Here is a 25,261-nt window from a genome sequence, read left to right on the forward strand (position 1 = left end):
CCACTGCACACCTGTATTTAATACAGGGTGAGTTGCTAGGCTCCAAGATGGCAGTCCTCAAATTCAACTGTGTATAGGGTCCAAACTAATAAGATATCACCACTGCTTACTTTAATCTTGAGGTGAATCCGTATCACTCCTGGTATTTGGGGGTGTTTTGGTTTGATTTTTCCCAAATCATTACTAGAACAATGAAGTTCACCCAAGGAGTAAACCCTGATGATGTGTTTGTTCGGAATCTGAGAAGCCAAGCTCAGGATAAAATGTATGAGGTCTGGTTTTTACTCCTTTTGACTGCTTCTAATACAGATGTATAGGCCTACAGTGTTTAAGCTGCTAGGTAAACTTTTATAAATTCCAACCATACAAAGTACAAGGGCTGCTGTAGTCAAGTATATCCCAGCAAAGTGAACACATTATATTGTGTGTTCCCATACACAAAGGTCAATTTCTGAATGGTTGGTGCACGTTTTTCTTTTATTTCTGTGCATTGAGGTGCATGTTCTAAACGCACATTACTCTGAGGAGTCATGCATATGTTGTATGTGACTATGAAGTGGCATGCACATACACTGCAAATGTGGATCAAAGAGGCACTGTAATAAACACCATTGGACCCCCCATGACTAAAATGCTTTCTTTGGGCTGGGGCTTGCTTTTGTTTTAAAGTAAGTTGACCCTGCCTGATAAAAACCTAATTGTAATATTATATTTAAAGGGTAAGTCCACCCACAAGTGATATTTCAGATTTAATTCAATTAGTAGAGTGAATCATCTTTATATATATATATATAATACCTGATGGAGACTCCAGTCGGTGAGCTCAGCTTTGTGCACACATTTTAATCGGTTATTTACAAGTTGCTTGGCAGAAGTTTGAACCATCTGACTAGTGCCCCTTTTCAGTTGCAGTAACAAATTTCTAAAAGTCCAAAAATATTGAGAGGTAGGACTAACTCTCAATGACTGCTACAGGTTTGCTCAACTGGACCTGAGGCCTTTCCAGATGGAGTCCTAGTGAGGTACTAGAAATCATTAGAGGGTTTAACTGCCAGGCATCTGGCAAAAAATGTAAATATTCATTTTGGGTGGACTGACCCTTTATGTAGAAATTTCAAGTATAAAACATAGACTATGCATAGGATATTGATTTTGTAGCTTTTCTGAGCCCATAGAAAGCTACTGAATTGTGTGCAAATGCTGGGGTATGTGTTAGAATAAAAGTAAATTGGTTACACGTTCGACCAATGGCATGCTCAGATATTGTGGCATTATTTTTTGACTTGCAGCGAAAAGCCCAGTTATCAGGTTGTGCTGCCGTTTTTATGCCTTTTACCATATCCATTGTATCTGAACTCTTGTTAAATGCACCAGCAACAAAAAAAAAAGAGGTTGTTAAATGCACCAGCAACAAAAAAAAAAAAAAGAGGTTGCCAAAATTTTTTAAGAGTTTTGGTGTTTGAAATGTCTGAAATGTCAAGTAACTATCTGTTCCTAAACATAAAACCATTTGAAGATCAAACAACATGCACGGTTTCCATTTTACATTTAACTGGAAATTGTTAAGATATCTTGTGATCTGTACTCTTTTATAAAATGAGTTTACAGGCTTGTAAAATATACTGTACACTGTAGCCTTTAATAACCATGCAAAGAATATTTATCGTACGTCGCTGACCTAATAGACGACTATAACCTTCCACAGTTTTGAACTACAAATAGACTTCACATGGCAATATCAAAGAACCAGTTGGTATAACAAAAATTCAAAGCACAAACATGTTCATATTCTAACCTACGGAGAAGGGAGGAGAGAGTTCAAGGTGTTCTTTGAGTTAAAAATATAAATCTTCTTGAGATAGATACTGGCTATTTGCTTCAACACCCAATAGTGGTTAGCCAGGGCTTTTAGGAAATGGTCTGAGGACAGATCCCTGAAATAAACCTAAATGGTGGAGCAAAAATTCTATTTTGTAGATATTTTTAATTTTGTCTCAACAGAAAAAAAAAATTGGCTGTTGCAGATTGTTGTGATTGTATGTTGTTTGCGCAATAGATTTCTGTTGTGGGGCAGCAGGGTTGGAATGCAATATTTATTTTATACGAATAGTGTGAACATATTACTAAGAATGGTCTTAAATATGACTTTACAGACTTTAATGAGAAAAACACATTTTCTCTTACGTCCTCCGACAGTCGCAGCCCCTCATACAGCCTTCAGGAGTGGATAATTGCGCCCTCTGCAGGAGCAAGCTAGGCAGTTTGAAATGTTAATAAAAAACTTTCTATACTTGGGCACACCTTCAGGGGGCCATCCCCCAGCCATTATCCTGAACCAGTTACCACTGTCCTTCAGTTTTATGCTGCATAGCGTTAGGAGTAGGCTTGGTTTCCCTGCTGGGACCGAGTGTCTCAGTTTCTTTTTATACATTTTTTAAGTGTTTTTTTTTTTTTCTTTGAAAATAGCTTTTCTCTTACGTCCTCCGACAGTCGCCGCCTCTTCATATTCGTCACAATGGGGTATTAGACTTTGCTCCGAAGGAGTAGCTAGGCAACAGAATATGTTAATATAAAGGTTTTTAACATAACCCACCCCCAGGGGGTGGTCCCCTCAGTCTATACCCTCCTACTTCCTGTATCCATACTTCAGTTTCAATGTCTAGCTTGTCAGGAGTAGCTGGTTGTCTCTATGCTGGGGCATTTTGTCTCAGCCTTTATTTTCTCTTTGATTTTCTTTGAGTTTTTTTCTCTTGCTTTACTTAGCTGTTATTTTTTCAGCGTTAGTTAGTTCCTTTGATGAAGAGGATTCGTGCGGGCTGGGTCTCGGGCTGATCCCCCCTGGTCGCAGGTTGTGGGTCGGTGGCTTCCCAGCCTGCCATCGAGCGTTCAGTCAGGTATCGCTCCTGGCGCAGTGAACGACCCATCCCTGTTCGGTGCAGGGATGCTTGGTGAGGTGGCTACCTCACTGGACGCTGTGCGGTTTCTTAACCCACCATTATGCTGCGTCCTGGATGCGACTCTCCTTGCCTTGTGTGCAGCGGTTTGTTCGCCTGTGCGGGTTCCCCACGCCATCCGTGGAGGTAAGTGTATTTATGTGGGGACCTGTCTGTTTGGGAGGGCTGTCAGTCTGGGACTGTGTTACCCTGCCTGTGTTCACACTGTGGATTTGTTTGTCCCTATCTCTCTGGCTGCATGCTGTGGGCTGCAAGGAGGGGGGGCTGTGCTGCACTGTCTGTGTCAGCCTGTGTATGTGTGAATGGCTGTGTGCTGTGGGACATGCTTTTGGCTATGTTGGGGCACTTTACAGTGATCGCTGCGGCGATCTGCCATGTTTTTTTACGTGGGTGGTGTTACATGCATCACTGTAGTGGGGGAGCGGCGGTTTCGGCGCCAAACGACGCCATTTTGCCTGCACTCGCCCAGCCGCATGTTTTAACTGCGGGCGGCCATTTTCTTGTAGCCTTCCATAGGCTTTAACAGAGCGCCCTGATTGCATCACTTCCTCTTTCCTGATGTGCACCGATCGAGGCGGCAGCTACAGCGATGGTCTCCTCAGGTTTTTACCCTTTCTGATCTTCCTATATCCATTGCCTGTGTTCTGTGTCTTCCCTGTGGGGGTCTCAATTGTGCTGCGTGTGTGTGCTGTGGGCTGCGCTCGCCGCACTTGTTAAGGGGACAGTTAACCCTTTCTTGGCCAGCAATAATTTTTGGGCAATGGATTCTCAGGAGGGCAAATTTCCTACCACATTGATGGATAGTCAGGGGACTGCTGTTTCCCCCCCAGGGGGAGATTTGGCTGCGATTGTGGCTAATCTGGCAGCACAGGTGCAAATGCTGGTGGCTGCTCAATCCACAAAAAGGTCCAGAGATTCAATTTCCTCTGGTTCAGAGGGTGATGGTGCAGGGGCTGGTATGGCCGGGGTCTCCTTATCAGGGTCCCGTTCCTCCCTGGATCTTGTGGGGTCCGAGGTGGAGGCTGAGGTTGAAGGGGTGGATGATTCTCCCCCTGGCTCGTCTGAAGAGCTTGCACTCATGGATGAAATGGTTGCTTCTATTAAGCAAACGCTGCGCTTGCAGGATGAACCGTGTCCGCCTGCTGCCTTGGCAGCTTATGGGACAAAGAGAAGACTCAAAACATCGCAGGTTTTTCCCTGCACGGATGATTTTCAGAGCGCTGTTAGGGAACAATGGCGTAATATCCGCAAGCCTTTTGCTGTACCCAGTAGGTTCAAATTGCGTTATCCTTTCACGCCCACTACTGACGAGCGTTGGTGTGTACCACCTCCGGTGGATCACGCGATCGCGGTTTTGAATAAGTCCACTGCGATTCCTGCTGAGGATACCCTGGTGTTCCGGGATGCCACGGACAAGAGGCTGGAGTCTCTTGCCCATCATACCTATTCTATTATGGGTTCTATGCTGAAAGCTCTGTTTGCTTCACTTATGGCGGCCCAGGCGGTCGCGAGCTGGACGCAGGTGCTTAGGCGCGTTTTGGTGGCTGATTCTGCCCCACAGGCGACTTTGGACATGGTGGATCAAATCCATCAGGGTGTCATGCATTTGTGCGATGCGGACTTGGATATGGTCCCGTTGGCCGTACGTGTACACGGTGCGGCGGTGTTTTCTCGCCGCTTGGTTTGGTTAAAGTGTTGGTCGGTGGACCAATCTTCGCGCAAGACCTTAGCCAATCTACCCTATGACGGTTCTCGCCTTTTTGGCGACTCCTTGGATACCCTGATAAAGGGAATCACCGGGGGTAAGAGCACGCTCTTACCCCAATCCCACAAGGCTAAGGCGGCCCCTGGTAAGAAGCATGCTTCCTTTCGGCCCTCTCAGGGGTCCTTTCGTGCCTTTCGGCCACACTATAAGGGCAAGCCGTTCAAAGGTCAGGGCTCCCAAAAGAAACCGTGGTCAGGTAAGCAGAAGTCCGGCCAGTCCGGATCCGCTGCCCACAACAGTGCGGCCTGAAGGGGCGCCCTCACCCGTTTCTGGGGTGGGGGGACGCTTGCTCGGTTTTCCTCTACCATGGCTGTCCCGTGTTCGGGACCGGTGGGTTCAGGAAATCGTTCGGTCTGGTTACAAGATCGAGTTTCTCTCTCGGCCGGAGAGCAGATTTTTTCCCTCAAATCTTCAACTGTCTCCGGAGCGTTTGCGGGATTTGCACCTAGCGGTGCGGGACCTGAGAGCTCAGGGAGTCGTGGTTCCGGTGCCTCATCGGGACAGATTTCGGGGGTTCTATTCCAATCTGTTCACCGTGCCCAGGAAGGAGGGCAAAGTGCGTCCAATTCTGGACTTGAAAGCTCTGAACCGCTTTGTGCGGGTACGCAAGTTTCGCATGGAATCCCTGCGATCGGTGGTGGCTGCCCTGGTTCCGGGGGAATTCATGGCCTCCATCGACTTGAAGGATGCGTACCTACACATCCCCATTTTCGAGGGTCACCAGAGGTACCTTCGATTCGCCATTGCGGAGGATCACTACCAATTCGTGGCGCTGCCGTTTGGCCTCGCTTCAGCTCCGCGGGTTTTCACCAAGGTGCTTGCGCCCCTACTGGCTTTGTTGAGAGCCCAGGGCATCTCTGTCCTGGGGTATCTGGACGATATTCTGGTTCGGTCTGCGACCAGCCAGGGTCTGGAGACGGATCTGTCCGTCACGGTGCAGACTCTACAGGAGTTTGGTTGGACGATAAATTATCCAAAATCGACGCTGTGTCCGTCGGTTCGTCTTCCCTATTTGGGAATGATCTTGGACTCTGTCCAGGCGAAGGTCTTCCTGCCGGACGACAAACTCAAGACTCTTCAGGGAGAAGTCCAGTCCCTTCGGGACGTTCCGTGTTCGTCCCTACGAAAGTGCATGCGGTGTCTGGGACTGATGGTCTCGACTTTCGAGGCCATTCCCTTTGCCCAGTTTCACACACGGGGTCTCCAAGCGGAGATCCTGTCCAGGTGGGACGGGCGGCTGCAGTCTATGGATTTTCAGATTTCCTTGAGCCATCGCACCAGAAGGGATCTTCTGTGGTGGCTCCAGTCCCCGGCGGTGTCGGGGGGAAAGTCCTTTCGTCCTCTTTCATGGACGGTGGTCACCACGGATGCCAGCCTGTCGGGCTGGGGTGGTGTTCTGGGCGTTCTGTCCGCCCAGGGTGCTTGGTCGGAGGAGGAATCCTCCCTTCCGATCAACATTCTGGAATTACGTGCGATAAGTCTCTGCCTTCAATGTTGGACGGACAGGCTGCGCGGCTGTCCGGTTCGGGTGCAGACGGGCAATGCCACGGCGGTGGCGTACGTCAATCACCAAGGGGGCACCAGGAGTGCCCGAGCGGCTCGGGAAGTGGCCGACATTCTTTCTTGGGCCGAGACTCATGTCCCGGCGATTTCGGCGGTGCACATTCCGGGGGTGGAGAACTGGCAGGCGGATTATCTGAGCCGCCAGACCCTGGATCAGGGGGAATGGTCTCTCCACCCGGACGTCTTCCAGATGTTGTGCGCGGAGTGGGGTCTTCCGGAGGTAGACCTGTTCGCGTCTCGTCTGAACAACAAGGTGAGAAGGTTCGTGGCAAGAACGCGCGATCCTCGGGCAGACGCGTCAGACGCGTTTAGTAGCCCCGTGGCATCAGTATCGGCTGCTGTATGCGTTTCCCCCGATTCAACTGTTGCCCAGGTTCCTTCGCAGGTTGAACTCGGAACCACATGCTGTGATTCTGGTGGCGCCGGACTGGCCTCGCCGGTCCTGGTACGCGGATCTCGTGAATCTGGCGGTCGACGCTCCTTGGCGTCTGCCTCTTCGAGCAGATCTCCTGTCTCAAGGGCCGATCTTCCACCCTGCTTTACAGTCGCTGGCTTTGACGGCCTGGCTGTTGAAACCGAGGTCTTGAAGGATAGGGGTCTATCCCCGGAGGTCATTCACACTTTAACGCGAGGAAGTCTTCCTCGGGGAAGGTCTATTACCGTACTTGGAAGGCCTATTTTGCCTGGTGTGAGTCCAGGGGGTTTTCACCTCGCACGTACTCGGTGTCTAGGGTGTTATCCTTCCTTCAGACGGGTGTCGACCAGCGGTTGGCGCTGGCTACGGTCAAGGGTCAGGTGTCTGCGCTGGCCGTTCTTTTTCAACGTCCTGTGGCATCTAACTCTTTGGTTAGTACTTTTGTTCAAGGGGTGCGACATCTGGTCCCTCCTAGGAGGGACCCTTTACCCCCTTGGGACTTGAACCTTGTTCTGTCCGTTCTTCAACATGCTCCTTTTGAACAGATCAGGAAGATCTCGTTGCCCATGTTGTCCAAAAAGGTTGCTTTTTTGGTGGCGATCACTTCGGCTCGCAGGGTTTCGGAGCTGGCAGCTTTGTCCTGCAAGTCTCCGTATCTGGTCATTCATCTGGATAAGGTGGTCTTGCGACCTAACCATTCTTTTCTTCCGAAGAGGGTTTCGGATTTTCACCTCAATGAGGACATTGTCCTGCCTTCGCTATGCGCGAAGCCCAAACATCTGAAGGAGGTGGAACTGCATTCCTTGGATGTTGTTCGGGCGATTAGGGTTTATCTGAAATCGACTGAATCTTTCCGCAAGTCGGATTCCTTGTTTGTCCTTCCTGAGGGACCTCGGAAGGGCATGGCGGCGTCGGCCTCTACCATCGCCAAATGGATCAGACAGACTATTGAACAGGCCTATGCTTTGAAGGGGAAAGTTCCCCCTGTGCCTGTGAAGGCGCACTCTACCAGATCTCTGAGTACGTCTTGGGCCTGTCGTCATGGGGCTTCTGTGGCCCAGGTGTGTAAGGCGGCGACTTGGTCGACTGTTCACACCTTCACTAAATTCTACAGAGTGGATGTTCAGGCTTTGGCAGATGCTTCCTTTGGCCGCAAGGTTCTTAGTGCGGCAGTCCCTTAGAGCTTTTCGTATGGGCTCTTTGGCTGTTTGGGATATCTGTTGTTATCCCTAGGTTATTTGTTTTCCTGGGTTTTTTTGCTTCTGTTGAGCAAGTTTTTTTCTCATGTTGCCCAGCTGGTTTCCTTCCTTTGGTAAGGTTCCTTTCTTTGATGTGGAGACGGCGTTGCCTTAGGCGCGGCTGCGTTTCCCACCCCTCATGTTTGCACTGCTTTGGGACGTCCCCATTGTGACGAATATGAAGAGGCGGCGACTGTTGGAGGACATAAGAGAAAACGGAATTTTTGTAAAATCTTACCTGTAAAATTCCTTTCTCTGAGTCCTCCGACAGTCGCCGCCCCCGCCCCTCTTTGGGGTTTGGTTGTATACTCTACTGCTATTCCACTGAAACTGAAGTATGGATACAGGAAGTAGGAGGGTATAGACTGAGGGGACCACCCCCTGGGGGTGGGTTATGTTAAAAACCTTTATATTAACATATTCTGTTGCCTAGCTACTCCTTCGGAGCAAAGTCTAATACCCCATTGTGACGAATATGAAGAGGCGGCGACTGTCGGAGGACTCAGAGAAAGGAATTTTACAGGTAAGATTTTACAAAAATTCCGTTATTTATTTCACTCACTATCGCTAGTTAATCAGGGATTTCCTGGAGGACTACAAGCAACAGCAGAAGTGGGCCTCACACTAGATAATATAGATCCTTATGGAGTCCCAGCCTGCCACCGAGCATCGCAGGTCATTGGTGCGCCCTGGCCTCGCAACGACAGTGCCTCTTTAGATTGGGACGAGCCTGTGGAGTCCCTTCTTCGCCGGGATGTCTCAACTCCGGAACGCCTATAAGTTGCTAGCATCCTTCCTGGCTGACGGCACCCCCGTTCAGGGTGGGAGGTGTTCAGTATCAGAGCGGTGCCCACGTTCCCTGGACTGGTGAGTGCTACTTCCCCTGGGTCCCTAATAGGGGGCTATTGTCTGTGGGGGTGTTCCATGGGCCCACTCTTAGGGGATGGCAGTACATGGTGGCTTCTGTGTTATCCCCCTCCTGGCCGTGTGGTGCGGCCCCCTTCCTCTCTGCCCCTTCTGGGGGCGCTCTGCGGTGCATACTGCCATGACTGGGGGGGGTGGGGGCTTCATACATCCCGGGGGGGCTCTCTGGGTTTCCCTGTGGGGGCCAGCGTGTGTATTTTTTGCGCCGCTCGCACTGCCGCCATTTTGGGTGTGGGCAGGCAGTTTAGGCCTCTGCATTTTAGCTCCTTCTTCTGGCACCGGTTTGGGCGCCATCTTGGATGAAGGCGATCGCCCAGTAAGGGCGGCGGCCATTTTGCCAGTGCTTCCTCTCATTTAATTTCTATCGGGCACCATATCTTTTGTGGCTCCGGGCAGACATAGGCCTCTAGTGAGTGAGGTCACTTCCTCCTTTCTCTCTGTGTGTGGCAAGTACACTAGGACACTGTGGGGTGATTTTAACCGTTTTCTTCTGGCATTTTCCTGCAAAAACTGTTTCTTCTTGTACCTTTAGCTGTTTCTAAGGGTCTCCATGAGCGGGGCAGTTTTGCGGTGGTGATCCGCGGGAACTGCAGTTTTTAAATGGGCAGCGCTCCAGGATGACAAATTTCCCACAGAGCTGGTTGATGGTTCAGGGACCCCTGAATCCTCTTCCATGGCCTCATTATCTGATGCTCTTGCAACTTTAGCGTCCAAAGTGGATCTGCTGATGTCTGAACGCACTTCTCAAAAACTGCCTATGCCCTCCCCTTCTGACTCAGAGCCTGATTTGGTTGCCAGAGGGGGAGAAGGAGGAGTCTTCCTCCACTGCGGCGCGGGAACACGCAGCAATGGATGCACTTATTAGCTCCGTTAAGGAGACTTTGAATCTTGACGATGAGCCCTCTCAGTCAAGTAAGCGGGCTGCCTTTGGGTTCTTGCAAAGCCCAAAAGTCGGGTCAGGTTTTTCCCTGCCTAGAGGAGTTTCAGGAAATAGTAAATGACCAATGGCGTTGCATCAAACATATGCTGGTGGTGCCTAAAGTGGTTTAACTACCGTTATCCCTTTGTGGATACTGTAGACAAGCGTTGGACGTTGTCGCCTAAAGTGGACCACACTGTTTCTAGGTTGAATAAATCCACCTTGATGCCGGTGGAGGACTCTCCGTTGTTCAAGGATCAGGCAGATAGGCGCGTGGAGACTCTTTACCGCCACATGTATTTGGTGGCGGGCTCCCTGCTCAAACCTGTGTTTGCTTTGGTGATGGTCTCTCAGACTGTCATGGCATGGTCCAAGGTGCTTTGGCGCACCCTGGCGGCAAAATCGGCCTATCTGACTGCCCTTGACATGGTGGCTCAAGTGACCCAACCCTGTGATGTACCTGTGTGACGCGGCCTTGGAGGAGGCTCCTTTAGTCGCACGGTTGTCTGCGGTTGGGGTGGCGGTCCACCACATTATTTGGCTGAAGAGTTAGTCGGCTGACCACACTTCCAAAAAGACTGTATCTGATGTCCCTTTTGTGGGAAGTCGTCTTTTTGGGGACACTCTGGATGAGTTGATCAAGGGGCTTACAGGGGGTAAGAGTACCCTTTTGACCCAGGCCTCTAAGGGGAAAGCACCCCGCGCTAGGCGGGGTCCTTCCTTTAAGGCTTATCGTGGGTCCTTTTGTGCCTTCAGGGCACAGGATAAAGGAAAATCTTTCAAGACCTCGGGAAGTCAAAAGAAACCATGGTCCGGTAAGCCTAAGTCCGGTCAGACCGGTTCGGCGGCCCAGTCCACCTCTTCTGAAGGAACGCCCTCACCTGTTTCCAGGGTGGGGGGATGTCTGCGTTTACTTTCAGGAAGCCTGGTTGTCCCGAATTCAGGACAGGTGGGTTCACGAACTGATTCGTTCTGGGTACAAGATCGAGTTTCGCTCTCGCCCCGCAGACAGGTTCTTTCCATCGCATCTCCATCTGACTCCCGATCATTTGAGAGATATCACGGAGGCGGTGCAAGGTCTTCTCGCCCAAGGAGTCGTTGTGCCGGTCCCTCCGCAGGACAGGTTTTGCGGTTTTTATTGCAATCTGTTCACAGGTGCCCAGAAAAGAGGGCAAAGTGCGCCCGATTCTTGACCTAAAGTCTCTGAACCGCTTTGTGAGGGTACAGAAGTTCCGGATGGAATCCATACGGTCGGTGGTGGCGTCGTTGAGTCCAGGGGATTTCTTGGCCTTAATCAACTTAAAGGATGCGTATCTTCACGTTCCTATCTATGAGGATCATCAGCAGTATCTTCGCTTCGCAGTGGCAGAAGAGCATTATCAGTATGTGGCATTACCGTTCGGTTTTCGCTTCGGCTCCCAGGGTATTCACCAAAGTATTGGCTCCGGTGCTGGCTTTGCTGCGTTTAAAGGGGATTGCAGTCCTCGGTTATCTGGACGACCTCTTGTTAAGGGCAAGCTTGTGTGCCACCTTAACGAGCGACCTGACGGTCATGGTTCAGACGATCCAGGAGTTCTGGTGGACCATCAATTTTCAGAAGTCGGCTCTGACCCCTTCTGTTCGCCTCAATTACCTGGGGATGGTCCTGGACTCTGCTCAGGCAAAAAAGCATCCAGTTTTAAGGCTTGTTTCCAATAACGCAGTCAAGATGGACCCACAGACAAGAAGGGGATCCAGCGATTTTGTGGCCTTTGCCAACTTTTATTGCAAGTTCAACAAGAACTTTTCAGCCATCAGCACGCCCATCAGGCAACTCACCAAGCAAGGCATTCGTTTCTGTTGGTTTACTGAGGCACAGGCTGCATTTGAAACATTAAAGAGACGGTTTACCGCTGCTCCTGTCTTAACCTAGCCAGATTCCACTTTATCTTATATCTTGGAAGTGGATACACGAGAGAGTGAAGTTGGGGCAGTCCTGTCACAATGTCAAGGTCCCAGACATGGGCCATCCAGTTGCGTTCTTTTCACGGAAACTTACCCAAGCATAAAGTAATTATGATGTGGGGAATCTAGAGTTCCTTGCTAGCAAGACAGTCTTGGAGGAATGGAGATATTTGCTTGAAGGAGCTGCTCATCCGATATTAATTTACACAGACCATAAGCACCTTGAGTATTTGCGATCTGCAAAACGTCTCAGACCATGCCAGGCCTGCTGGGATCTTTTTTCTCGAGATTCTCTTTCCACATCACCTACAGACCAGGGTCAAAAAAACACCAAGGGCAGTGTGTTACGCATTTTGAGGATCCTAAAAACATACCAGTGCTAGACACCATCCTGCCAGCTGGGAGCTTTCTACTATTACAAACTGGTCTTTTGTCACAGTTGCAGCAAGCTTCAGCAGGAACATCCAGTCCTCCAGGGGTCACATTGCATGCAAAAGACAGGCTGTTATGGAATGGTGAGCAGATTTTCATGCCAGAAAACGTTCGGGTAATTGTCCTGGGGTTCTGTCATGATCACCCACTTGCAGGCCATTTCGGAATTCACAAGACTATGGATTTAGTGCGGCGCCTGGGCTGGAGAAAGACTGCAAGGCCTATGTACTCGCCTGTACCACTTGTATCCGGAGTAAGAACACCCGCAATAAAGTTTGGGGTTGCTCAGACCATTATATGAACCTGATAGACTTTTTAAGATTGCCATGGATTTTATAGTCGAATTTCTGCCACCTGAAGGTTGTACCGCTATCTTTTGTGGTAGTGGATCGCTTATCAAAAATGGCGCATTTCGTGCCCCTAAAAAGTACGCCATCTGCAGTTGAGGCCGCTCAGGTCTTTTATCATGAAGTTTATCAGAATTCATGGAGTCCCTGCAAACATTGTGTCAGATCAAGGGATCCAATTTATGTCAAAATTTTGGAAGGCATTGTGTGGGTCTTTAACCTCCCTGGCGGTATTCCCGGGTGTGGCTCGGGGTTGATTTTCAGTACCAAAAGCGGTAACCCCGAGCCACACTCGGGATTACCCCGCAATAGTACTCCCCTTCCCTGCGATTCCCCGCCGTCCTCCCCAGTGTCCTCACTGTCTCTCCCTGCTCTGTGCACGGCCGATTGCCTCCACTTGCCTTCTGGTTCCCTCCCTGTGAGCGTTGCGATGCAGGGGGGGTGGAACCGCGGCAAATTCAAAAGTGTAAATGGACTAAATGTCATGATACAAAGCTGTGATCCTAACGGATCACACTGTATCATGCCATTTCAGCACAGGATTGCACCTGGATACTTTTCAAGTGCCCTGCCTGTGCTTTTCCAGTGCTTTGTGCCTGGAAAATTTTGAATGACTATGGCGTCCAAAACGCGTTTTTTTTTTTTTTTTTTTTTGCGAAAAAGCGCTTTTAGACGATTTGGAAAACGGCGACAGCGATACGGAGTTACTTGAAGAACTGAGCGATGGCGATTCGTGGGAAAATGCGTCATCGGGTACGGAAAGTGACAACGGCGACGATTCTGAGGTCTCTTTCTGGCACATAGCTTGTGGAATTTGGGAAGTATATCAAATGATTCTTCAGAATTTCCAACTAAGCTATGTGCCCGAAAGAGACATCAGAATCGTCGCTGTCGTCCCTTTTCTTACCTGATGATGAATTTTTCCACGAATCGCTATCGATCAGTTCTTCAAGTAACTCCGTTTCGCGGTTTTCCAGTTCGTCTGCAGGCGCTCCTATGGCTCCATGCTCTTTTGGCTGCTGTCTCCATATCAGTAACCCCCAAGCCAGTGCTATACAATAGGCTCTACTCTACATGTCAGGCTCACTGACCAGGTACGTGACAGGTGTCCACAGCCAAAAGCTTCTACAATGGTCATGAACATCAGAACATGACTACAGAGCAATGGAAGAAGGTGGTCTGGTCTGATGAATCACCTTTTCTTTTACATCCTATGGATCGCTGGGTGCATGTGCGCCACTTACCTGGGGAAGAGATGGCACCAGGATGTTGTATAAGGCGGCAAATTGGCATAGGCAGTGTGATGCTTTGGGCAATGTTCTGCTGGGCAAACATTTGGTCCTGCCATTCATGTGGATTTTACTTTGGTGTCCATTCCCATTCCTCAACGGGTCTGGGTTGTTTTAGAAAACGTGGGAAACAAACAGAAGGCACCTCTTAAGTGCAGAAAACCAAAGACGTTAATTGCCAAAGCATAAAAATACACTTACTAGCAATAAAATATAGCAAGGCTCATCAAAGAAAGTGAACGGGAGTCCAGCGACGGGTGATCTAGTATGCAGCTAGATGGTATGAATCCCAATTGACCAGCAGAGGGGGGGCCGCAGGAGGGAGGACCAGGAAGGATGATCACGCTGGACCCGGATGTGACGTACACGGCCAGCGTGAAACAGGTGCCAGGAAGTGACGTCAGAGGGGTGGAACGCGTTTTGGAGCATCAAGGAGGAAATCAAGGAAGCAAAAATTCCAAAAAACAGATTGCTAAACCTATAACCCCTCCAAAAAAAAAAAAAAAAATCTTCTAATATATTATTAGTAAAAAGGTCCGGTCTGAGCATGTAGGCCATTTACAAAATAATCTGGAGTGGGTGACTGGGGACAAAGAAATGGCTAATTTATTAAAGGAGAATGGGGGAGCTCATGACCATAATGGGGATGGTAGTGACACAGCCCCAAATGATCCACAATGGCTCAAAAGTGATATGGTCCTAAAATATTTAGACAGAATGGATAAAGCACCTGGACCAGATGGCATCCACCCATGCATCCTAAAAGAATTGAGTTCTGTAATTTCAAAGCCTTTGTTTCTAATTTTTAGGGACTCGTTAAGGACTGGAATAGTAGTACTGGATTGGCGTAGGGCTAATGTGGTGCCTATATATAAAAAGGGAAGTCTTTGCCAAGTAACTATAGACCTGTTTAACTTCTATAGTCGGGAAGATACTGGAGAGTTTAATAAAAGACCACTTAGATGTGTTCTTGCTGGAAAAAAATATTTTAAGCACCAAACAGCATGGATTCATGAAAGACAGACGTCGTCAAACAAACCTGATATATTTTTATGAGGAGGTAAGTAAAACCTTGGACAAAGGGGTGGCTGTGGATGTAGTATACTTGTATTTTGCAAAAGCGTTTAACACAGTTCCCCACACACAGCTAATGTGTAAGATAAGGTCTACAGGCCAGGAAAGATCCGTTTGTAATTGGGTAGAAAACTGGTTAAAAGATCCTCCTCTCAAGCTTCTGCTGTGGCTCTTGCACAGAATCGAGGCCAAGGGGATTCCGGTCATTCTAGTGGCCTCAGACTGGCTCGCTGGTCTTAGTAAGCCGACCTGGTGTGGCTGGTCCCTGACATCCTTGGAGACTGCCTCTCAGGGAGGATCTACTGTCCCAGGGGCTGATCTTCCATCCTGCTTTACAGTAGGCATGTGACGATATCAGATTTCCATGCTGCGATTAATTGATTAGGGTTTTGTCACGGTATACGGTATTATCACGGTATTCAATTATTAAACTTAAATTATTAAATTTCTACCATACTTCAATTTCATTGCTGAATTTAGGGACTTTGGTTCACCTTTGCACATAATTATATAGTCAGTCAGTACAGACTCTGTGAGCCAGGCCTAAAATAAGCCATCATGCAGTGTCTGGCCTGCCTGGTGATGACTGGTCCTGGCGCTCTGATCCGATGGCCTGGTCATTAGGGGCTAAATCCTTGCGGCCCAGAAGTGGTTAAATCTGCAGGAGGAGCGGTGTTTTTATTTGTAAATTACTTTTCACATGCTTTAGGCCTAGTTCACATGTATGCGGGTTGGCGGTTCACATGTATGCGGGTTGGCGGCCCACATTTGCACAGGCATAGCAGCCCATTGATTTGAATGGGCTGCTATGCCCTCATTTTACGCAGAAAAAAAGGTGCATGCAGCATTTTAAAAAAATGCAGTGGCCTTTAAATCCATCCTACTTCTGCACCATGCGACTTACCTGCAGTTTCTGCTCTGGCAAGCTTTCTGCGTTTTTAAATACATGGGCCCAGCATTTTAAAACACAGTTTGTGCGTGCAGGAACTGCAAGTAAGTCGCATGGTGCAAAAGCAGGATGGGGTTCACGGCCACTGCATTTTTTAAAATTCTGCATGCGGCTTTTTTCAGCTGAAAACGCAGGCATAGCAGCCCAACCCCATTCAAATCAATGGGCTGCTATCCCTATTCCTGTGCAAATATGGGACGCCAACCCACATACATGTGAACCGCTAACCCGCATACATGTGAACCGCTAACCCTCATACATGTGAACGAGGCCTAAAGCAATAGTAAAGTAATTTACAAATAAAAACACCGCTCCTCCTGCAGGTTTAACCACTTCTGGGCCGCAAGGATTTAGCCCCCTTAATGACCAGGCCATCGGATCGGAGCGCCAGGACCAGTCATCACCAGGTAGGCCAGACACTGCTTGATGGCTATATAATGTAATGTGGGCTGCTATGCCTGTGCATCCATCTATATCTCTATCTATCTATCTCTCCATCTATCTGTATATCTATCTCTCCATCTATCTGTATATCTATCTCTCCATCTATCTATCTAGTGACAGTGTATGGTAAAAGTACTTGCAGACACTTGCTTGTAGAAGGCACTGTGTCTCTCACTGTGTCTCTCTGAGCCCGGGAAGGAAGCATGTGGGTGTGTGCTGAGTGGGAGTTTTCTATTGAGTGAGTGAACTGCTGAGTGAGGAATGAGTCATCCAAATGTATCAATTCACAAGTCAGACTGAGGAGCAGAGAAACTCAGTATTTTAAAAATGCCACAATAACAATACCGTGGGTATGCAATACCGCGATATATCGACTTACCGAAAACCGGCATATGTCTACTTTACAGTCGATGACTTTGGCGTCCTGACTGTTGAAAGCCAAGTGCTAAAGGGTAGAAGTTTGTCTGGGTCGGTGATTCCGACACCGCTGAAGGCTTGGAAGTCTACCTCTAGGAAGATCTACCATCATGCGTGGAAAGCGTACATTTCGTGGTGTGAGCCGATTGGAGTTCACTCTTGTTCTTTCTCTGTGGTTCAGATTCTGACCTTTCTTCAACAAAGTGTTGAGCAGAAGTTGGTCTTGAGTACTATCAAGGGTCAGGTGTCGGCCTTGGCGGTCTTCTTTAAGTGACCCCCCCTGGCCTGGCCAGGCACTCCCTAGTGCATACTTTTATTCAGCCTATGGTTCAGAATAGAGGATCAAAAATAGTAAGATGCAGTTTTTAAATTTTGCTTTCTGAATGGTAACCTGTAACATATATAAAGTATCTGTCCTAATTTGACTGAAAAAGTGGAAATTAACTTTACGCTAGTAAAGTGCACTCATTGTTCAGATATGTTTTATATTTTTTGATTTACAGAACAGGATTTATTTATTTTCAAGCCATTGTCGAAGTCTGATATTCTAACCTGTCAGTCTTCTCTATTGATGCTTGAGTAAAGTGAAAAATATCAAATTGTCCTTCTTTTTTTTTTTTTTTTTTTTTTTTTGATGATACTTTTTAAAGTGGTTGTAAAGGCTGAAGGTTACGTTTCTAGGTTTCTATGCATAAAGGTAAAAAAAACCTTCTCTGTGCTGCTCACCCCACAGCCCCCACCCTAATACTTACCTGAGCCCCTTCTCGATCCAGCGATGCGCCCAAGAGACTCGGCTGTCCAGGGACCTCCTCTTCTCATCAGTTGAGACAGCAGTGGGTGCCACTGGCTCCCTCTGCTGTCAATCACAACCAGTGAGCCATTGAGAAGAGCAGGGGGTGGGTCTGAGCTGCAGCTCTGGCTCTTAATGGCGCATAGTCTGCTCGGGAGCGAGCATGCACCAGTGCCCCATAGCAAGCGGCTTGGCATTGGTCAAGGGGAAGGGGGCAGTGAACAAGAGAAATGGAGGATCAGGGCTATCCTGTGCAAAACCACTTCACCAGAGCAAGTGAGTATAAAATGTTTAAAAAAAGAAAATCGAAACCTTTTTTTGTCACTTAAAGTGTTCGTGGCAGCCTCCCCTATACTTAAATGTCAATATGAGAGCTCTCCCAGGTGTGACTGTGTAGCCTGTTCCCTGCGTCCTCTAATTGGCCAGCTATTGTGTCACTGGCAGCAAGAAAGGTAAACCATGACAGTGTAGCTAGAGTCTAACTAAAGTTGGTTTAGAACACCTTGAGAAATGGTGATCCCGTGGCCTCCTGCTTGCAGTTTAATGTGTTTTAGGATGGCCATAAGTTCTCTTTAAAGCCTAACCACCTTTACTGTACCTGTAAATTAGTTTGGGCCAAACTGGCTCAAACTCTTTACTGTATGAGCAGGTGCCTTTGTTGGGCACACTGTATGTAACCTCATACAGTATTCAGTGCTATGGTAGTAAAGTAAATAGTGCATTTGGGCAAGCTTGACCCAAGTGAACTGTTTAACAGTACAGTAAAGGTGGCGTTAGGCTTTAATATGGAGGCCCACTGGAAATTCTTTTAAAGTGCACTAGTGGCAAAACCTTTTAGAATAAGATGGGAATCGGTTAAAACCCCTGTCCGGTGTGCGTGGGTTTTATTTATTTTTCTCTTACGTCCTCTGACAGTCACTGCCCACTCATACAATCTGCACATCTGGGTATTGGTCTTATCCACAGGAGTAAACTAGGCAGAAGATTTTGTTGGAAAACATTCACAAAACCTTTTGTATAGACACACCTACAGGGGGCTGTCTCTCTGGTCCAATACCCCCATCTAGCTGCATTCCCAATTCAGTTTGTTTCTGCCTAGCATAGGAGTAGGCAGGTTTTCACTGGCTGGGGCTGCAGTCTCAGCCTTTTTTCTTCTTATTATTTTTCTCTTTTAAAAAAGTGTTTTTTCTTTTAAAAAGATAGTTTTTATTTGTTCCTGCGCTTAGTCGGACTTTGGAAGACTACAGCGTTTGTGGAACTGGGAATCGCATTGGTTATCCTAGAGCCTTATGGAATCCTAGCCTGCCATCGAGCGTTAGCAGGTTATGTGTACGCCCAGGCCTCGCAAACGACCATGTCCCTGTCCTCAGGGACGAGCCTGCGAAGTGGCTACTTCGCTGGGATGTCTCAACTGCAGTACGCCACATGTTGCTAGCGTCTCATTCGGCTGACTGCACCACCACCCAGAGTTTTCGCTGGACCGGTGAGTACCATGCTACCCCTCTGTCTATGGCATTGTCTGTCGGGGTGTGTATGTGGGCCCTCTGTTTTGTGGGGATGGCAGCTCGGTATGGATCTGTAATGTCCCCCTCATGTCTGTCAGTGCGGTTTCCCGGGGATGGTTCTGAACTCCGCCCAGGCGAAGGTCTTTCTTCTGGAGGACAAACTCCGGACCCTACAGGACGAGGTCAGGTCCCTCAGGGACAACAAGCTCTCCTCGCTCCGGACCTGCATGCGGTCCCTGGGCTTGATGGTGTCAGCTTTCGAGGCGATCCCATTTGCAGTTTCACACGGGATCTCTTCAAGCAGAGATTCTGGCCAGGTGGGACAGGCATCCTCATTCCTTGGAAAGGAGGATCTCTTTGGGCACCCAAGTCAGATCGGATCTTCTGTCGTGGCTCCAGTCTCTGGCTCTGAAGGAAGGCAAGTCCTTCTCCCTGCCGATAAATGTCTTGGAACTGAGAGCAATCCGTCTGTTTGCTCCGTTGGTTGAATCGCCTGCGGGGCTGCCCAGAGCGTGTGCAGACGGACAACGCAACTGCGGTGGCTTACATCAATCACCAAGGGGGCACCAGGAGTGCCTGGGCGGCCAAGGAAATGGCCAAGATTCTGGCAGTTTCGGCAGTTCACATTCCAGGTGTGGAGAACTGGCAGGCGGACTAGCTGAGCCCCAGTCCCTGGACCCAGGCATCAGCAGATGCCTCTTTTGGCCACAGCAGATGCCTCTTTTGGCCACAGCAGATGCCTCTTTTGGCCACAGCAGATGCCTCTTTTGGCCACAGCAGACGCCTCTTTTGGCCGCCTTAGGGGAGACATGGTGGTTTTAACCTGTCTCCTTCTGTTGGGGTTTTTTTCCCCTGGTTTATTTTGCTTTCCTGGGTTTTGTTCGCTCCTGTTGAGCTTTCTTGTTACCCAGTGTTTTTACCTTTTCTGGTTAAGATAAGGTTCTTTTCTCTGACCTGGGTGCTGCGTTGCCTTTTTGACGGTTACGTTTCCCACCCCTCACATCTACACTGCTTTAGGACGTCCCAGACGTGCAGATTGTATGAGTGGGCGGCAACTGTCAGAGGACGTAGGAGAAAATATAATTTTTGTAAGAGCTTACCGTAAAATTCTTTTCTCTGAGTCCTCTGACAGTCGCCGCCCCCCACCCCTCTTTTGAGGTTCATGGATCTCTATACTGCTTGCTACCATACTGAATTGGGAATGCAGCTAGATGGGGTATTGGACCAGAGGGACAGCCCCCTGTAGGTGTGTCTATACAATGGTTTTGTGAATGTTTTCTAACAAAATCTTCTGCCTAGCTTACTCCTGTGGATAAGACCAATACCCAGACGTGCAGATTGTATGAGTGGGCAGCGACTGTCAGAGGACTCAGAGAAAATAATTTTACGGTAAGTTCTTACAAAAATTCTAGTTTTTCATTACTGTCCAGTTTGGGAGCTTTTCTTTTACCTGTCCTGTATACAGAACGGGAAGTGGAAGAAAACCTTTAAAAAATCCCCTCTTAGACCATGAAATGAAAACCGTTCCAATAAAAATGTTGGAGTTTGCAAATGGGGTAAATCTCTCCAGTGGGAACACAGGCAACAATAAAAATAACTGACGTGTTTTTACCCTAGTCTACTCTGCCAAAACGTGTATGTGTGTGTATATGTATGTATGTATGTGTGTGTGTATATATATATATATATATATATATATATATATATATATGTATGTATGTATGTATGTATGTGTGTGTGTGTGTGTGTGTGTGTGTGTGTATATATATATATAAATAATATAATGTGTGTGTTTATGACCTCCGCAGTTTCAGACTACACATACATTTTATCTCCGAACTATTAGCTCACATTCAACAGCTTTGTCATAATATTTTAATGTTGCGATGGTGCAAACATGAATTGCAGAACGGACAGCTTGCGGCTATACACTTTGTGCATAAACGTGATTGCTGCTTCCCCTGCAAATGTTTCCACAACCTATTTCACCAACGTACTTTGACTACAGTGGCCATGTAACCCTAACTGTCCATTTTTATATTCTTACACGATTTAAATGTTAGCATAACATAGCCAGTTCTAGATGTGCGTAAGTGGGAAGGGGTATGTAGGCACAAAATCGTATCTTGTAGGTTGCTGCTTACACTATTGAACAGCACTTGTAGTAACCCACTTTGGAGCTCTGGTTGAACACACTGCATGCTGCTCCTGAAAAGGAGAATCAGACTAACTACACTACTCCTCTCTGTCCTTTGGTGGAGTTGGTTTGTGTGTTGTTCTCTGGTAACCACTCTGTGTATTTGCTGCCCTCATTTAATGCTGCTCAGACTGTCTTTGGAGGTTATGACCATCCTTTGTCGCTGCGAGAATATTGAGACATCGGAGGGGGTCCCTCTGTTCGTAACAGGGGTTGCACAGGTAATCAACTTCTAGCTTCCTAACTCTGCTCTTTGTTTCCGTTTTTTGTTTCATTATAAGCAGCTACATCGGCAAGAGGATCCTCCATTAACAATAATAACCATATTTTTCTACAAACTCCAGCCTTAATATTTGAACTTTCCTTCCTATGCATTCTATCCCCTTTCCCTGTGTGTCCAGCAGTCACGTTTGGATGTAATGTGAAGCTCTTAGAAAGTTTGCAAAGTTTTTTTTTTTTTTTTTTTGTAATCCTAAAAGAACCACATTTTCCTGAAGTTACTTGTAGTTAGAATCGTCAAGTAAGGGTTCAGATCAAGTTGTCTTTGGTCTTTCTAAACCTATTGACGCGATTTAAGAGAAGTGGACTGTTCCTTCTCCTTTTATTACATACCGCTAAGATCACTTTCAAACTCTTGGTCAATAAATACTTTTTCCACTAACACTTTATTTTGGTACCTAGAAAAGCCTAAAAAATAACAACAAAAAAATAAAACATTGAAAGGTGAAAAAGGGATCTGTTGCTATGTTTGCCATTTTTCCACAGTTGTCCACCCTGCAGAGTAGCTTCCACCACAAGATATCCTCAGGCTTCCAGGTTGAATGGTTGATGGCCAGCATCATTTAATCTACTTCCTCTAGTCCCAGGCCCTAATGAGCCCATCCCCCAGCCAGTGACTTGACTGTGAAAAGGCAGCACAGGGATGAGCTTATCTCTGTCACTCTAATTTATCTTTCTATTAGAATGCTCCTTGTCAGTTGGTTCTTCCTCTTGCACTCTGAGCTCTCCAGTACAGGAACTGCGGGAGGCTGATACCAGATAAAATTCAGGTATTTAAATCTGCTTTTTTTAAAAAAAAAAAATACATTAAATAGTGCAGTAATGAATACTGATGAATTAAAGTGGTTCCTCACTTCCTAGTCGCATAGGAAACTCAGGTAGCAGTAGGAGCGATTTGGCTTCTGCTTCTGTCAGTCTAATCCTGTAAGGAAGGAGTAGCAGGTGTGGTCAAGCTGAATTAGGTGTGCCTATAGATGCACAGAGCCCAGCTCGGGAGTGCACCCGCACATGTGCCTCCAAAGCATATGGCTTGCTCTGGAGGCACACGCAAGAAAGTAAGAGCGGAGAGCGCTGGAGGGAGGCTCCAGAAGAGGAAGCGAGGAACCACTCTGTGCTATACCATTGCACAGAGCAGGTAAAGCTAGCAAAAAATGTGAGATGTATTCTGAGTGGCAGCCCTGCCTGTGGTTGCTATGCCAGGAAGATAAAATGCCCGGCATAGCACCTGTTAGATCACATCCATCACTGTAGATATCTCAGGCATGATCACATGCATTCCTACATGTATGCAAAAATGTATCATCCCTGGGGCTCAGATTGAATAAGCTGGCAGCTCACTCTGCTCCCTGCCGTGTCCCCTACCCACTCCAAAGCTAGGGAACTTTATAGTTTTATGCCCTTGCCTTCTGTAATCTTAGCTTGAGAGCAGTTTGATTACACCTGCACTTTGATCCCCTTCTGATTGTGGCTGAAAAGGTCCTACTAGCTATGCTCAAATTAGTCAAATAATTTTGAAGCATGGTGCTATAAATGGCCAGACTGTGCTATACTAGCTATTTTGGGTCATGTTTTTGTCACAAGTTCTTTCAGAAACCACATTGGTTGCTGAATGTGGGCAGATTTCATTTACTTAAGCCGATCATAGATGGGTCGAATCTCAGCCGGTTCAGCAGGTAAAGGGAAAAGGCTAAAACTGTAGATTTTGTCAGAAATCTGCTGACTAACGAAAGCCTTGGATGTACTAGAAAAAGCACCCATTAATTCTTATACACTCGGGATAGAGATGTCTCTCTGAAGTTGTCACCAGTCTACATTTGCAGTGTTCAGTCAGCATCATAGCCGCGGCAAAAGTATTTTAAAATAGTTTGTGTTTCAGATATTTTGTTTTTGGAGAGATCTTGGATAGCTTTGATTATTAAATCATTTCAATCTTAAGGGGTTTAAGACCATTTCCTAAAACTTTTGAGGGGTAGCTTGGAAGTCAAATCACATGCTGTCTTTAGAAGTTGTCAGGCAATTGAACCTGAAGTGGAAAAATAATTTAGTTTGACTTTGTATTTAATCTTAGAAACAGGTTTTATAACCATGTTCAGATGTTGCAAGGACCAATTTTTTTGCAGCCTCAGGGGAAATAAATTATTTCTTGTCATTTTTTAGGTATGTCTCTCTTGTTTTACCTTAACACTGCTTTTGAGCTTTTGATGGGGGGGGGGGGGGGAGCTGATTGTCTGCTTTTTTCCTTTTGACAGGTAATTCTTTTAAAATGATCTTAGTTTACGTTTGGTGCTGGTGCATTTAAACCCAAAAAGATGAAGTATTGTGCTAATAACACAAAATCTGAGCTGAGCATTGCGTACAATGTGACTGTGGGCTAGAAGGGGAAGGCGATCTATAGGAAGTGTAAAGTTGTTGATGGCAAACTGGAAAATATGCAAATGTTTTACCTTTTTGACAGGATATCCCTAGAGATAATGACGTTACAGCCCAGGTGCGAGGACGTAGAGACCGCTGAGGGTGTAGCTTTAACCGTCACAGGTGTGGCGCAGGTACTGTAACAGCTGATCATTTTGGAAATGCATGTCTCCGGGAATGGATGCCAACAGTGCCAAGACAGGTCGGCACCACAGGTGTACATTTACAGACACTGAAAACATCCATAGTTGGTTGCACAATAAATTGTTTAGAAAATGACTGATGTTGTATTGCATACTGTAAAATGTAGTTGAACCTTGGCACAGGATTTTAAATTTCATGTTTTATAATTGCTTTATGGTGAAGCTGTCAACGATTATAGTAAATAAATATTGGTTGTTCAGGACAACATCTTCATACCTTGAAGACCATAAATTGCAGGATTATGCTAAATGTAAATCACTTCTGTCTGAAGTATAAAATTGCTCTTCTGCCAAGTACATTCCACAATATGAGAGCCTTCTTTATCGGATGCCCGTGACAACTAATTATATCTAACGCCGGTCCTTGGTGTCAGTAAAACCCTGTCAGAATTTAAATCCCATCCCACTTTGACTATTTACAAATTTTTTAAATTGGCAGTAAATTTTCTTTTTAACAGGCCCTCACTGACCTCTATCTGCTGGACCTGTGGAACAATTCATCCTCAAAGGTCACAGCAGGAGCACCACAATCATTTCCTCTCCCATAGCTCCTGTTCTGTGTTTCAATAGTAACTAGAAAGCTGCCTAGATTTTCACTGTATAACAATCTTCCATTCAGAATTTTCTTCATAAACTGCATTTTTTTTGTGCGTAAAGCCCAACTCAGACACAAGAAGAAAATCCCCTTACAGTGGGGTGCACCACACACTCCAAGGGTTTAATGCTCTTCAACTCGAGGGATAGAGCAACAAAGTTTAATACTTGCCTAACTTCTAGCCCTGGCAGGTTCCCTCCATCTGCGTGACTGATCCCATTAAGTTTCCTTTCTAAGGGGTAATTTACATGTGCGTCAATACCGTATTTAGGCAAGATTTATTCCTAAAGCCTCATAACCGCCCTTCAATGCCTGCTGTGTACATTACAATGGGCACTACACAGTGACGCTCACACAGGCACAGTTGCATAGTGATAAAAATTAGGCAACGTGTCACTTTTGTGAGACATTGATACTTGTCATGCCACCTCAATTAATTTCATTGGTAGCATGCCATAATTGAGCCTTAACCGCACCTATAGCATTTATAGTGTTAGTGAAGCATTTATAAAATGTTAGATGGGTGCTGGGGGAAAAGCACTGGAGGTTCCTGTATACCAGAGTGAACTGGGAAATGGAGAACAGAGGAGATCCAGTCAGTTGCTG

General features: G+C 47.0%; 1 protein-coding gene across 2 annotated transcripts in view; it reads left to right on the plus strand.

Annotated features, from left to right (window-relative positions):
* FLOT2 (flotillin 2) overlaps positions 1 to 25,261 on the plus strand; it is a 102,567-nt gene that overhangs the window by 34,123 nt on the left and 43,183 nt on the right. The window contains exon 3 of one of the 2 annotated variants that reach the window (XM_082244838.1): positions 21,297 to 21,387. In XM_082244838.1, coding sequence (XP_082100964.1) covers positions 21,297 to 21,387 — 91 coding nt within the window. Of the gene's footprint in view, positions 1 to 21,296; positions 21,388 to 23,900; positions 23,992 to 25,261 lie in introns of both variants that reach the window. The other variant, XM_082244837.1, reaches the window with a different exon arrangement.

Source organism: Pelophylax lessonae, assembly GCF_965119305.1.
Source record: "Pelophylax lessonae genome assembly, chromosome: 2".
NCBI classification, from domain to species: domain Eukaryota; kingdom Metazoa; phylum Chordata; class Amphibia; order Anura; family Ranidae; genus Pelophylax; species Pelophylax lessonae.